Below are 15,161 nucleotides of genomic sequence, written 5' to 3' on the forward strand. Positions count from 1 at the left end.
GGGATAGAGCTCGGGCTGTCCGGCTTGCATAGGCAGTGTTCTTTCCCAACCTTTTAAAATAGTAACTACAAGAAAGGGGCTGCCTGCAAACAGAACCCACTCTTCTGGGGCCTTCCTCCCCAGTCTGCATTATAGGAATTTGCTATTTAGTAAAACTTCATTTCACTGAAAACCTGTTTTGCTGTGATTTTACACAAAGGAAGGTGTTCTAGAAGGCTGCTACCATCTTGGCATCCACACTACCTTCATATGTCTTGGTCTGTGTGTAGCAGCTGCAGTGGCTGATGACAGCAGTGGGTACCTCTCTTCTCTGCTTCTGGGCTTACGGTTCTAAGTTCCGTGCTTAGTTTCTTTCTGAGTGGCTTCATGATGACAGCAGTGGAGCCAGAGGAATTGTCTGAAGTTGAGGAATCATCACAAAGGCAAAAGCAGCAGATGACTGCATCAGGGACTGTTAGCATCCTTAGGGTACTTAGGAGGTACTTCCTTCACACTGAACTCTTCACTGGCACTCACCTGGTACCTGCTGTGTGCAGGATGCTATGGCTCTTATTCTAGGCCCACCCACACATTCCTTTTTTATTTGTAGGGGTGTTAAATTTTGATGCAGAATTGTCAACCAAAGGATGTAGAAACAACTGGGAGAAGCATTTTGAAACTCTTCTTCTACCTGAACTGAAGGTGAGCTGTGGCAGCTCTTCTGTTTAGGAAGGGAGTTGGGGTCTCCATTCATCTGCAGAGTAAACTGTACCTATGATCCTTGGGGAGGGACTGTAGGATACTCCCCTGAGCCTCGGGCTTCACTGCCCTCAGCCTACACCTTGCTTTAGAGAGCTGGAGGTGAGAATACGAAGCAGATATACTACCCTACAGAGAGACCCGCTAGGAGGCACAGTGGTCATGGATGAAACCGTCTGTCAGAGTAGAACACTGCTGAGAGGAACAAAGCGTACCAGAAACAAAGTGGGGAGATGGAAGGAAAACAGTGAGTGTAGCATTTAGTCCTGTATTCCCTGTAATCCAGGAGGCCAAACCCTATGAGTAACTGTCAAGTTATAATAGAAACCAGCAGTGGGACAGTCAAGGTAGGAGGGTAGCCACAGCCAATGTGCAGCAATGTCTTAACTCTAGAGTTCTGCTTCATTCTCTTCATCCAGAATCTTGACAAAACCTTGCCAGCTATAAATGTTCTTATCAGCCAAGACGAACGCATCAGCTCCAACCCTGTGACCAAAATCATATATGGGGACCCAGCAACCTTCCTGCCCCACTTGCCCCAAAAATGTATAGTTCATTGCTCAAAGATCTGGAGCTGCAGGAAGAAGATTACAGTGGAGTACCTGCAGCACATCGTGGAACAGAAAAATGGCAAAGAAACTGTGCCTGTCCTCTGGCACTTCCTCCAGAAGGTACAAGTCACTCCTGGTTGACCTCACAGAGAACCAGGAAGCCCTGAGCAGCTAGCAGTGCTGTGATTCTAAGAAAATAGAGGCAGTGAGGCCTTCGTGGTCTCAGGGAAGATACTACATGGTTGGTCAGTAGTCATCGAAAGAGAACTGCGGGCTGGGAGGCCATCTCTCCACTCAGCAACAACTAAAAGGGTGCAGATTGTCTGCAGTGATGGTGGCAAACATTATTCAAACTGTGAAAACTTCCAACTTTTAAATCATGTAGGCACAGACTGAAGCTGGTAATGTGAGCTGAAAGTTGGTTGGGAAGCTCTGAGATGCAGCAATCTTGTCAGACCCAGGAACTCAGTTTCTATTATCCACTGGAGCCCTGGTGATCTTTCTTGTTACCCTGAGGACCAGTGTTGGGTGTTCACAAAAGTAGCTGCCTCATGCCAGTGCTGTGCCTTCTTTCAGGTTGTTTTCTTTGGCTGAGGAGGCATTGGAACAGTGGTCACTGATGTCTCACACACAAGCACAAGAGACCACTACATTTATCTTTTTAACTTTTATAATTACACACATTAATGGGGTTCCTTGTGATATTCCTTACACATACACACAGAATGCACCAATGAAGCCCAACCTTCCTTCTACCTCTTTCTTCCCTCCATATGTTGCTCAGCAGAAGGGCTGAGAAACTGTTACAATTATCAAATCACTGTCTTTCTGTCCACATAGAACCCACTGAGGCAGCCACTGAAGGACAATGGAGTAGAACAGTCATTACAATCCTGCCTCTAAGTCAACTTTTAGCTCATATATAGGAGTATGCTGTGCTTATCTTTCTGCATGTGACGTATTTCACTTATTAAAGTGACCTCTTGGAGCAGAAAGATGGCTCAGTGGTTAAGAGCACTAGGTGCTCTTCTAGAGGTCCTGAGTTCAATTCCCAGCACCTACATAGTGGTTCACAACTACCTATGATGTGACCTGATGTCTGCTCGAATGCAGACAAGCATGCACAGAGCACTTCCATACACAGGATAAATAAATCTTTCAAATAAGTGACCTCTGAGCCAACTACAGCCATTTTCCTTCAGACAGCAGGAGTTTGTTCATTTTAAGATTGGTGGTTGAGTGCCTTCCTTTGTGATATAACCACACACACTCTGCCTATTCATCTGCTGACAGGCATCTAAGTTGAAACTCTTACCTGTTGTCACTGAAGTCACAGAAAGCGTGGGCGTGCACTTGTGTGTTTGGTGGGCTGATCTCATTTACTTTGAGTATATAACCAGAAGAAATGCTAGGCTGTTTTGTAATTAACATTTAATTTTTTGAGGACCAGCCATACTCTGCCAAACTAACTGTTCTAATTTACACGAGCAATGTTATTCCCTTTTCTCCACACCCTGACCAGTGTTTGACACTGGCTGGTTTTTCTCACTGTCATTCTGCCTGGGTGAGATAGTATTTCGGTATCTCACTGATTGGTCTTTCCCTGATAACTATGACAATGGACATTTCTTCATATATTTGTTGGTCATCTGTATTTCTTGAGAAGTATCTATTCAGTTTTTGAGTTTTTTACATACTCAGGACAAGTGGCAAGTCTTTGCTTCTGCAGTTCTTTTTGCCCTGTTGACTGTTTCCTTCAATTGACATTGTCACTCACTTGTCAGTCGGTGCTTTTGGATTCCTGTCTAGAAATGACTCTCACCTCCACCACGTTTCCTGTCTTCTTCTGGCAGTTTCGGATCTTATATTTAGGCATTGAATCCATCCTGGACTGACTCTTGTACTGGATGCGATAGGACTGAATTCTCAATTCAGTCTCTCCCCATTGGATTTGGGCATCTAGGTTTGGCTCTGGGTGTCAGGGTAGCACGTAGAACAGTGTAACATTGCAGAAAGAATGAAGTGACCCTTTACCTGTTTCTAAATTGTATGGTACATCACCATATAAAATAGAACACTGAATGGATTAAATCAGCAGTATCAATCCCCCAAGCACCCACAAAACATACATGTGCATGCCGACTAGTTTCTAAGGAAGACAGAGGCATCACTACTGAACCATCTTTCTTTCTGCAGGAAGCAGAGCTAAGGCTGGTGAAATTCTTGCCTGAGATCTTGGCCCTGCAAAGATATCTAGTCAAACAGTTCCAGAATGTCTCAAACGTTGAATACAGTTCCATCAGAGGCTTCATCCAAAGTCACCGTTCAGGTATGACTCTACTCAAGCTCTAAAAAGAAGCCATGACCATTTGTATTTATAACAGATAAAGGGATGGGGGCTCAATAGCAGGTCACTGGGCCCTAAGTGTTCAGCGTGAGATGAAGAGATCTTAATTCCAGCTAGCCAAGCTGCAGCAGGAAGGCACAAAGCTGCTGTGGGTCAGGACTTGGCTGTATTGTCACAGTTCTTTTCAAATGCTTCACTCAACAGATGGACTAAGAAAACTGTTACAGGATCGAATCACCATCTTTCTGTCCACATGGAATGCACTGAGGCGGTCACTGGAGACCAATGGTAAGTGTCCTCCTCCCTCAAGCAGAGTGTCACAGCAGGATGTGCTGTGCACACAGTGTTGAAGTTCATTGTTGCCTGTCACACCCAGCACCATGCAAGCTCTAGGTGTTTTCAGATGGAGGCTCTCAGTTAGGGTTACTATTACCGTGATGAAACATAGCCAAAAGCGAGTTGGGGAGAAAAGGGTTTATGTGGCTCATTTCTTCCTCAGCACTATATCAGCAAAGGAGGTCAGGACAGGAACGCAAACAAGGTGGGAACCTGGAGGCAGGAGCGGTACAGAGACCATGAGGATGGGACAGAAGTAACTGCTTTCTAGCTTGTTCCACATGGCCTGCTCTTATAGAGTCAGGACCACTAACACAGGGAATGCCAGGCCTACAATGGCTTGTCCCTCCTCTATAAGTCACTAATTTATAAAGCACCCCATAGGCTTGCCTACAGCCAGCCCTTATGAAGGTATTTTTTTAACTTGAGGCTGCCTCTTCTCTGACTATAGCTTGTGTCAAGATGACATAAAAACAGCCAGCACAGAGAGTCTGGGATGAGTATGGTGTCCTGAGAGCCTTCATTTCCTTGAATCCAAAAACTGGGTTTCAAGAAAGAGTTGGGATTACTAGACACTTGTCAGCATGTCCTGTTAAAGACTGGACCTTAAACAGGCTCACTGCTGTTAGACGGGATGACCATGTCTGTGTGCCTCTTCTTCCCTTTACCTTGATGCTATGACTAAGACACCTTACCTGTCTGCTAAGGAATGATCTTGTCATTTCAAGGTGAGATCAAGCTACCAAAAGATTACTGCAGTTCTGACTTGGATCTGGATACCGAGTTTGAGGTCATCCTTCCACGGCGACGGGGCCTAGGCCTCTGTGGAACTGCTTTAGTCAGCTACTTGATTAGCCTACACAATCAAATGATCTACATGGTGCAAAAGTTCTCCAATGACGACAGCAGGTGGGTGTACAAGCCAACAGAACATGGTGTTTGCCCAGCCCTGGGCTCCTGAACTGCCGCCTTCTGCTCTTTCCATGTCAGAGCCTCCCTTGGCCATTCTCGCGAGTGGCCCATAGACATGCAGCTTTCACCTGTTCAGACCACAGAGGCCGAAACAGGAGCGTCCCTGTGTGTCTGCTCTCGGCATCCAGCACGTATCTTGTCCCTCAGCTATTCTGTAGATACCTCTGAGGTTGCTGACCTGCACGTCATCAGTTATGAGGTGGAGCGGGACCTGAACTCACTGATCCTCTCCAACTGCCAGTACCAAGTGCAGCAAGGTGGGGAAACCTCACAAGAGTTTGATCTGGAGAAGATCCAGCGGCAGATCAGCAGCCGCTTCCTCCAGGGCAAGCCCAGGCTGACCCTCAAGGTAAGCTGAGTCTGCCGCTAGCCAGTGCACTTAGTTATGTCAAGAGAAAGGCACATTCAGGTGTGGTGGGGACACTCAGCCACTCATAGTCTCATCTGTGTCACCCATCCCCTTCTCACTCAAAGCGTGCACAGTCACAACTGCATCGGCCTCCTGTGGTTCCCTCAAGCCCTTTGGTACCACCTTCTGCATCTGAGTCCCCCAGAGACATTCTCCAGTCTCTAGGGACAATTATGCCACTGTTGCCCTGTTCCTCAGCACTCTACACCTAGGGACCAATGTGGATTAACTGCCATGGCATACCTCTCATTTTAGCCATCTGACACAGTGCCCCCTGGGTCCTCTGAGTTGGATGCCCTGCATGGCATCTCATTGGCTCCCTTCACTTGGCAAGCCGGCCTGTGGCTCTACATCTAGAATTGCTGCCACCTCTCGAACACAGTGGCTGAGCCCCAGTCTTTTCCTTCATCTCCACTGCTGGGGATCCTTGTAGTCCAGTCAAATACATTGCATGTAGATTTATTTCCATAGATAGCCATAAGTGTATCATATAGCTGTGACTTGGAGCTCAGAGCTATTATTCTATACAGCAGGATCTTTGAAGCCATTGTAGCAAAGCTTCATTGTTGTGTAATTGTTTCCAAAGATGGTGTCTTCAGCACAGACATTTTTTGCAACCACTTCGGGCTTTACCAGGAATTCCTGGGTGCTGCTACTAAGTCACTGAGGGAAGATGTGTTTGCCATCTAGTGAAAATAACCACTGTGGGTTCAGTGTCTGAACTTTCTCTCTCCCTTTAGGGAATACCCACCCTGGTGTACAGACGGGACTGGAACTATGAGCATCTCTTCATGGACATCAAGAACAAAATGGCGCAGGTGCTCTCGATAGCCCTTGTCTCTTGCTGGGAGGCTCTGTGTACTACCAACAGCTCTAGTTGCATCACGCGTCTGCTGTAAACACTAGTGTCTCAGTGTCTTCATGAGAACCCTAGACCCCTGCGAGTCCAGTGCTTTCCACAAAAGAAAGCAGGACAGCAGATGTTTTGGCTGAGTCTTAAACACACTGACATCCTCTGGGGCTGGTTTCTTGGTAACATCACAAGTGTGTCCTTGAACACAGCCAAAGAACTTACGTGTCCTTGCTCTTTCCCAGCAAGTCTGAGAGGAAGCTGAATGGCTGTGTCTCCTTACAGTGTTGTTTTGAGCTCCTATGAGTTTGTGTCTATTTCTGTGGAGTCTGGTGCCTTCAGCAGTGACAAGCTAACCTCTTCTCAGTGGTGAGAAACAAGCCCAACCATAACCCCAACCTTACATTTTGTTCCCCAGAACCCACTCCCTAACTCGGCCATCAGTGCCATCAGTGCACAGCTACAGTCCTACAGTGATGCGTGCGAAGCCCTGTCTATCGTAGAAGTCACTCTGGGTTTCCTGAGCACAGCTGGTGGGGATCCTGGTATGAACTTGAATGTGTACATCCAAAAAGTCCTACAGATGTGTGATCAGACAGCTCAGGTCTTAAAGGTAAGCACTAGTGCCCTGCCTGTGGTATACCACTACTCCCAGTGCTCAGGAGGAAGAGGCAGGGACACTGTAACTCTCAGGCCAGCCTGGGCTACACAGTAAGTTCCATGACATACTAGGCTTCTGAGTAAGACTACCTCTCAAAAGAGGGAGGTCCTGATGGAAAGTGTTGCATGAAAAATCAGCATGACCCTTGCCAAAAGCTCCTGCTTGCTTCCTAACTAATTCCACCACGAGTCCATGTAGGAACTCCCCAAAGCTGGAAGAATCAAGAACATTCCTCACACAATCAGTCCACCCTGTGCGCAGCATGTGTGGATCGGCAGACTGACACATGCTCCACGATGTCATCCAGGCAGGGCCCAGCATCTGTGAGCACTGCAGATGTGCACAGTGGGGCCCAGCATCTGTGAGCACTGCAGATGTGTACAGTGGGTGGTGTCATGAAGAGACAGGCGTAGGTCAGTTGGACTTGTGGATAAGTGTCTCATGACAAGAGAAATAGAATGAGCTCAAGACAAAAATGGGGAAATGTGCCTGTGATGCGGCATTAGATTCTGTAATGCACGCGGGTGACCCTGTTCCTCTTTCAGGCCTTAAATCGATGTCAGCTGAGACACACCATTGCCCTCTGGCAGTTCCTATCTGCACATAAGACAGAACAGCGGCTTCGACTGAAGAAAGTGAGTCTCGCCTCTGCTTCTACTGTGGAGGCGGTGGTAGCACTCTTCCCAGGTCTTAATGGTTCACGTGTCCGCCCTTCATTTCAGGAGATATTTCCGGAAATTGATGTGAAATACAAAAAGGACCTCAGTCCAGAGCACGCAGTACTCCTCAGCACATTCCTGAATGAGGCAGGCCTAGACACCTTCCTCCTGGAACTCCATGAGATGATCACGCTGAAGCTCAGGGGCCCCCAGGCCGAGAGCAGCTTCAACCCCACGTGGAGGTATGGTCTTGTACAGTTGCTGGCAGAATGCCCTTTGGCTGGTGGCTTCCCCGAGACTTATCCAAGCCTCTTTTTATGTTAACTTTCCATGCCTTTGGTACTTTGTAGATTTGGTTTGCTTTGTGTTTCCCTTTTTCAAGACGGAATTTCTCTGTGTAGTTCTGGCTGACCTGGAATTCACTCTGTAGATCAGGCTAGCCTCAAACTCAGAGATCTGCCTCTACCCCTCTGCCTCTGTCAGAGTTAAAGGTGTGTACCACGGCAGCAGGCTTCTTTGGTTTGAGTTTTCTATTTGATTTTAATCCCTTGTGGTTAAAGGGAAAAGTCAGAGGTTAGGGACGTGGCCCAGTAGGTTAGAGTGTGTGTTGTACAAGTGTAGGGACTTGTGTTTAGATGGTTAGAGTGTGTGTTGTACAAGTGTAGGGACTTGTGTTTAGATCCCTGGCTCCATATCAAACCTGAGTATGGCTGTAACCTCAGCACTGGGTATGTGATGGGGACAACAGACAGATTCTGGGAAGGCACTGGCCAGCTGACAAAAACAAAAGCAAGTTTCAGGGTTCAGTGAGAACCTAGCCCAAAGAAATAAGATGGAAGGTGATAAGAGTAAGAAATATAATGTCACCTTTAGGCCTCTGGACACACATGGACAAACGTGCACATGTGTTACACACACACACACACACACACACACACACACACACAGAGGCAAGCAAACAGGCAGGAAGAGTGGGGATGTAGCTCATTGGTCGAGTGTAAGCCTCTCATACACAGAGCCCTGGGTTCATTCCTCAGTGCTGCAAAAATGGGACATGGTGACACATACCTATAATCTCAGCACTCAGGAACTTGGCATTCAGGTCATCATCAACTACACAGCAAATTTGAGGCCAATCTCTGGGCCACATGAGAACAACAAAACTCATATTGTCCTCATAACGAATAGACTTATGTAAATAAACGTTCACTTTAAAGTTGATAGCAAAAGCCACACCAGTGCATAAAAGCACACAGCTAGCCATCTCTTCCAAGCATGTCAGTCTAATGGTAAACATGAGCATCTTTATAGTCCTACACTGGGCACATTTCTCACTCATAAGCTGTTTGGGTGTGATGCATTGGATTGCCTCTTGATAGTTTTTGTTTATTTAGGGGAGGGCTGCCTATCTTTTTAATTTTTATTATATGTATTTGTGTGTTCTGCCTGCATATAAGCCTGTCAACACTTCAGTGTCTGATTCCTGGGGGAGGTCAGAAAAAGGATCTGATCCCTGGGAACTGGAACTGTAGAGATGGTCTGAGTCACCAAGTGGTGCTGAGAATCATTCCCAGACTCTATGAAGAAGCCAGTGCGTGTAACTCTAAAGTCATCTCTCTAGCCCTGGCTATTTATCTCTTATCAGTTTGCAAAGCTCTTTGTATAGAAAAAAACTAACCTTTTCTCAGTGTTATTCTCAGTGTCTCGAGCTTTTGGCTCTATGAAGTAAAACCTGATGTATTTTCCCTGTAGATGCTTTATAAGAAAAATCAGCAAGAGTCTGCTCTATCGTGTTGTTTATAAAACAGCCCTCTGACACTAGGTGCGAATGCACACCTCTAACCACAGCACTAGGGGGGCAGAGGCAAGCAGATCTCTGTGAGTTCAAGACCAGCCTAGTCTACAAGAGTGAATTCCAAGATACCCAGGGCTACACAGAGAAACCCTGTCTTGAAAAAACAAAACACAGCAGCCCTTGGGCCTGGCTCCCAGATCAGCACAGGAGCTCAGCCCTTGGCTGACCTAAGATTCTCAGCATGTCTGGTCTTGGCAAGCATCTTGGTCCTCTTGAACCAGAAACACAACCATGGCTGGGCTATGTTGTTACAAAAGCTCTCTTGTTCCTTGACTTCACAGCCTCAAAGAAACTCTACTAAGCTACATAGAGACTAAAGACAATGACGTCCTTCCAGAAATGGATTCCCGTTTCCCAGAAGAAATACTCATGTCAAGCTGCATCTCCGTGTGGAAAACAGCTGCTACTCGGAAATGGGACCGGCAATCAAGGTAGAGCAGCTCAGCCTTCAAACCCAACTGGAAAGCACAGCCTTCCCCACCTCCCTCCACAGCTCCCAGTATGGGCTGTGGCCTCTGTGTGTAGGAAAGTATGATCACAGACTGGACTCAAGGGCCACACATCGTACAATATGATAGCTTTATGAAGGCCAAGCTGTTTCTAGAACATGTACCTGTTCCAGAATTTCCTTAAGTATGATGAAAGGAGATTGTCAATCAATTTCCTCCTGAACATTCCAGAAAAAAACCCAGGAGAACTGTAGTAGGGGCACACACAATACTGATCTTTTTTAAGACTGCCAGCCTCTTACCTCATATACCATGGCCACCGCTTTATTACACAAAGAGAAAAAACTCAGGGTAGTTGATTTTTTATTCTATTACTTATGTATAGAAGAATCTCCATTTATTTTCTTTCTACCAGTCCCTTAATTTCTAAGTAGTATACAAATATCTCTTGGTTTGCAAGTTGTATAAAAATTGCCACACTAACCTAAGGAAATCCAAGGTGCTGATAAAATTGTAAGGTCTCATGAACAAGAGCTCATGTAAACCCACCATGAGTCACTGCCAAACACTCACAACGCTGGACAGAGTGAAGGAGGAGGAGTGCACTGGAGAGCCAGAACTATAGGGGGGAGGGGTACGTGCCCACCATATACTTGGGTTCCCTCCCCAGTACTGCAAGTGGGAATAAGGACAGCAACAAAACAGTTGACTGATGGCCAAAGAGCTTTCCATTTGAGTTTTAAATGAAGATGTGTTAGTGTAAGCGCTGATCAGAGGTAGTTGGGAACTGGAAACATGGCTCAGGTAGAGCCCTTGTCTAGCATCTGTGGTGCCCTGAAGTCCATTTCCTAGAACTGTATTCGGGAGTACTGTGGAGAGTTGCTAATTGTGTAGCTGTCCAATAAGCATGCAATGTGATCTTAGCTTCCCTGAGCACACAAATCTCTGATTCTTTCTTTGCATCTCAGCCAAGGCTAAGTACAAACCAGTTAGAGCGAAAGCAGAAAGAACCCACAGCCCACACACACACTTTCTCCCTTATCACTGTAATCACCTTTGGCTCCCTCAATCCCTCTGGACTAACCCAATTCCTGGCAACTCACCACCACTCGAAGTGGTGGCGAACAACCAGTGTTTACACGTTGGAAGTCGTTTCCTTTACAGACTCAATAAACTTGAACTCTAGGGCCCACGTACTTTGAGCATCCATGGACTCAGCCCTATGAGCAGGAAGTACATCTGGAACTATACTCTGACATTCTCCTCAAGCTTAGTATGAGGAGCAGACCCTGGCGCTGTAGCTCACTTCAGACTTGGAACTTACAGCAACGGTGATCATTTATTCTAAACTGAGTACCAGTCCTTGGATGTCTGCATCCCGGGTTTGGGGGTATACAGGGCTTAAAGAACTTGCCAACTTGGCCTTGGAACCCCTCTGATCCATCAGAGGACAGCTCAGCACCCTGGTTCTTGCTGTAAGGCCCTTTTGGTCTTTGGACTAGGCATTTTTTCTGTCATGAAGAATTTTTACTTTAGATGTTTTGTATGCTATGCTTTTAAAACCGTGACTGTCTGTAGTATAACCCACTGTGTACAAAGTGCATAGATCTGACGCTGGCACAGACCTGCATTATGTTTGTCATACCTATTTTAATAAACTTGAATTTCACAGCTAAGAGTCCTGTTTGGGCTGGGGAGGTGGCTGTGACCAAGGGTACTTGCTGCCAAGCCTGACAACTTGAGTTCAATCCTTGGGACCCCTGTGGTATCAGGAAAGAACTGGTTTCTCCAAGCACTTGCATGTCTGTGCACAAGTACACGCACATACAGTTTCTCTTGTTAAAAAAAGAATAGATTTAATTTTTAAAAATCCTTTTTGAGGGCAGAGTTTTCATTTATGACACAAAAGCTTTTTGAAATGCTTTTGGTTTTCTGTGGAAATGTTCCTGCTGTAGTATCCAGTAAAGTTCAGAACAAAACCTACACTCTAGATTAGCACATGGTGATACATTTTTTTCCTTCTGAACAAAGGGACAGCAGAACTCTTGTTTAGAAGAGAGAGCACTGCTCAGTCCGCCAGAAGGAGCCTCACTGAAACTATCTACCAGCAAATGAAGATGAGCTGACCAGTGAATTGGGCTGTGGATAAGGAAGACCCCTTAGTTCCATGCCTTTCCTAAGTCATTGTAAGATTTGCTCTTTGTTAACTGAAATAGCTGTGACCTAACACAAAGTTCCAGTAATAATCAGTTACCATGAAGCAAGCAGTGGCTCAGAGGGCTCAGCCAGGACACACAGTGACCCAAGTCTGGGTGCCCTAAGTGTGCCAGGTATAAGCGGAAACATCTCTCATGTGGTGTTGTTCTATGACTTCCTCGAGAGATGTGAGCAAACATCTATTTACCCCAAACAATACGTTGACGAAAAAGACCACAGAAATGACTCCAAACAAGTCTAGCTTAGGTACACAGCACAGGTGACTCAAAGGCTGAAATGCTCAATCTTTCTTGGGTAACAAGTTATCAAACCTGTACCCTGGGACTCTCTAACCAATTTATATCTCCACAAGTCTCTTCTCCCCCAGCAATTGCTTACTGCTTTTATAACCTTGGAGACAATAAATCTTAGAAATACTGGGCTTTCATGTCTAGTAAGTTTCTCCTAAGCCTCGCTCAGCCTCTCAAGGAGACAGTGTTTCTGTTAGGAGCAGATATCTCCACAGCAGGTGGATAGTGTTGAATGTCAGGCTGCAGAATCAACTGAGCCTGGAGAAGTAATTGCTGGCCCAAGGAAAAAGCCAGAGGCTTTGGGCTGAATACCAAGCCAGCAGCGACCTGAATCTATATTGCATTCTGCACTTTTCTGCTCGGCACAGGCATTCAGAATCTATGTGCAACTGGACAACAAGCACGGGGAAAGCACCTTCCTCCTGAGAGCAATGCTAGCAACTCTCACCTCTAGCACTCTGGTACAGCATGCCCACAATGTTTCAGAGCCATCTGGGGCAAAGGTGAGGAAGAGCAGGGGTGCAGCCCTTCCAGCAGCCCCGTGCTCTGGGGCTCTTCCTGCTGTGCGCCCCTTTCCACACACATCAATATCAGTGCTCCTTTCAATCAGCACCGCAGCCATCACTTCCTCAGAATCCACAACTTCTGCCCCATCTTCACTGGTGTGAATGTTTCCCAAACACCGACCCCTGAACACTCTCCGACAGAGCCCGGCTGGCCTACCTGCAAGTCCTGTCAGCTGTGTTACAGGAAGCCTTTCCCAAACCACAAGCTCTAGTTTTGTCTAATCTTCTGTTTTATATTTTTCTCTTGAAATATATATACATGACTTAGCTATACACGTCTCTGAATTCTCCTAGGACTGTAAGCCAATTGTTACCTCAACCTTAGCTGACACTGTAAACACCATGCACACACACACACACACACCACATTCATTCACCACACTCACTGCACTCGAACACTCACCACACTCATACACACACTCACCATGCACACACACTCATCTGCACACTCACCACCTTGGGACATTTATATCTTTGCTCCCTCTGCCTGCAACATTCATATTCTTTCTGCTTTGTCCTTTGCACGGATGAAGATGGATTCTAGTCATTTACATCCCTGTTACCTTGATCATCCCATTCCTCCCCTACTGAAACCACTCATCTATCAAGGGTCTTCTTACTTCTCTCTCTCTCTCTCTCTCTCTCTGTGTGTGTGTGTGTGTGTGTGTGTGTGTGTGTGTCCCGCTGAGTTTAATTAGAGCTGCCTGCATGAGCATGGGTGGGTGATTACTTACTGGAACACGGGCAACAGTGAACACACCACTGAAGAATGTGACAATCAAGTGCCAAGTCCTTCAGGAAGCTGTGGGACAACTTTCATGTCTCCTAAGTCTCACAAAGGCACTCTGACCTCCAGTCCAATGTCCTCTTCCCATATTTATGATTTTTCCTCACCGCAGCACAACACAGTTGTACATACTCTAACATCTTCTTGTTCTGGACTCAGTGCCAGAATTTACTCAGAAGGAAGTAATTTACCCTAAGGAACTCCTGGTCTAAAAAACAAAATATAAACCACCTACTTCTAATACCAAAGAAGGTACCAGATCAGAAGAAAGCAAGAGATTGTAAACCCCAGTCCTTCAAGCTGGTACCTGCTTGCCTAGGCTCTTCTGACTTACGGAAAAAACAAACAAACAAAAGCCTACAGTCTAGAGCTGGAGAGCTGGTTCATCAATTGCCAAATGCTTGCTGCTGTTTCAGAAGGCCCAGGTTCAACTCCTAGTGCTATATCAGGAGGCTCACAGGCTCCTGTAACTCCAGCCCCATGGGAATATACCTCTTCTGCTGTCCATAGGCGCCTGTACTAATTACACAGATGTACAAGGATAAAAATAAAATAAATCTCCACATAAACAAACTACAGTCTGCTGAGCTCGTGTCATGGTGGGGGGGGATATCCTTTGGGAAGGCCCTGGCTCCTAAATAGACAGGATGGGCATTTGGGTGAAGAGACCTATCTATATTAGAAACAGGAAGATTGGGTGGCTCACAACCATCTGTAATGGGATCTGATGCCCTCTTCTGGTGGTTCTGAAGACAGTGACAATGTACCCACATGCATGAAATAAATAAATCTTTAAAAAGAAAAAAGAAAAAAAGAAAAAAAAAGGAGTTCAGTTGGGCTTGTGGTTCCAGAGGGTTAAAGTCTATGTTAACATAATGACTGGAACCACTGAAAGCTTACATTCAATGAAATAAAGAAATAAAAAAGGAAGGAAGGAAAGAAAGAGAAAGATTGTACCTCATTAAGTACCCATCCAGTGGGAAACTTATTGGGCAGACAAATGTGATTAAGAATATAAAAACTACAGTTCTGTAGCAAATCACTGGGTATTAGCCAACTTTGTGTTCTATTTTGGGGTGATACCCTGTAGTGGCTAATCTTGTTTGTGGACTTTGACTATATCTGGAATATCCAAGGGTCCAGATACTTGCCCTATATCTAGGGTCCACCTGGTAGCAGCCTGTATAAAAAGACATGGAAGAAGGAAACTTTTGGCTTTGCCTGCTTGCCTTTACTCTGGATAGCAAGCTCTAAATCCCCTTTATGTATTTTCTATCTGTTCTCTTCCTCTAGAGAACCCTGAGTAACACACACACACCCTGGTCTGCAGGATTATTTATCTATTTATCTATTTATCTATCTATCTATCTATCTATCTATCTATTTATCTATTTATTTATTTATTTGTTTGTTTGTTTGTTTATTATTTTGAAATGGGGTTTCTCCGTGTCGCCCTGGTTGTCTTAGAACTCAT

The 15,161-nt window shown here is 45.7% G+C and overlaps 1 protein-coding gene across 1 annotated transcript in view; it reads left to right on the forward strand.

The window, feature by feature from the left end:
* Positions 1–11,462, forward strand: part of RNF213 (ring finger protein 213) — a gene marked incomplete at its 5' end in the record, with an annotated part of 86,217 nt that extends 74,755 nt beyond the window's left edge. Inside the window, 11 exons of the mRNA XM_080922533.1 lie at positions 590–681; positions 1,158–1,409; positions 3,486–3,618; positions 3,841–3,924; positions 4,701–4,881; positions 5,092–5,293; positions 6,094–6,171; positions 6,622–6,816; positions 7,410–7,499; positions 7,587–7,765; positions 9,660–11,462. Of these exons, the coding sequence (XP_080778659.1) occupies positions 590–681; positions 1,158–1,409; positions 3,486–3,618; positions 3,841–3,924; positions 4,701–4,881; positions 5,092–5,293; positions 6,094–6,171; positions 6,622–6,816; positions 7,410–7,499; positions 7,587–7,765; positions 9,660–9,813 (1,640 nt within the window). The 3' untranslated portion in view covers positions 9,814–11,462. The remainder of the gene's footprint in view (positions 1–589; positions 682–1,157; positions 1,410–3,485; positions 3,619–3,840; positions 3,925–4,700; positions 4,882–5,091; positions 5,294–6,093; positions 6,172–6,621; positions 6,817–7,409; positions 7,500–7,586; positions 7,766–9,659) is intronic.
* Positions 11,463–15,161: the final 3,699 nt, after the last annotated feature.

Source organism: Micromys minutus (assembly GCF_963924665.1).
Source record: "Micromys minutus genome assembly, chromosome: 10".
Taxonomy (NCBI): domain Eukaryota; kingdom Metazoa; phylum Chordata; class Mammalia; order Rodentia; family Muridae; genus Micromys; species Micromys minutus.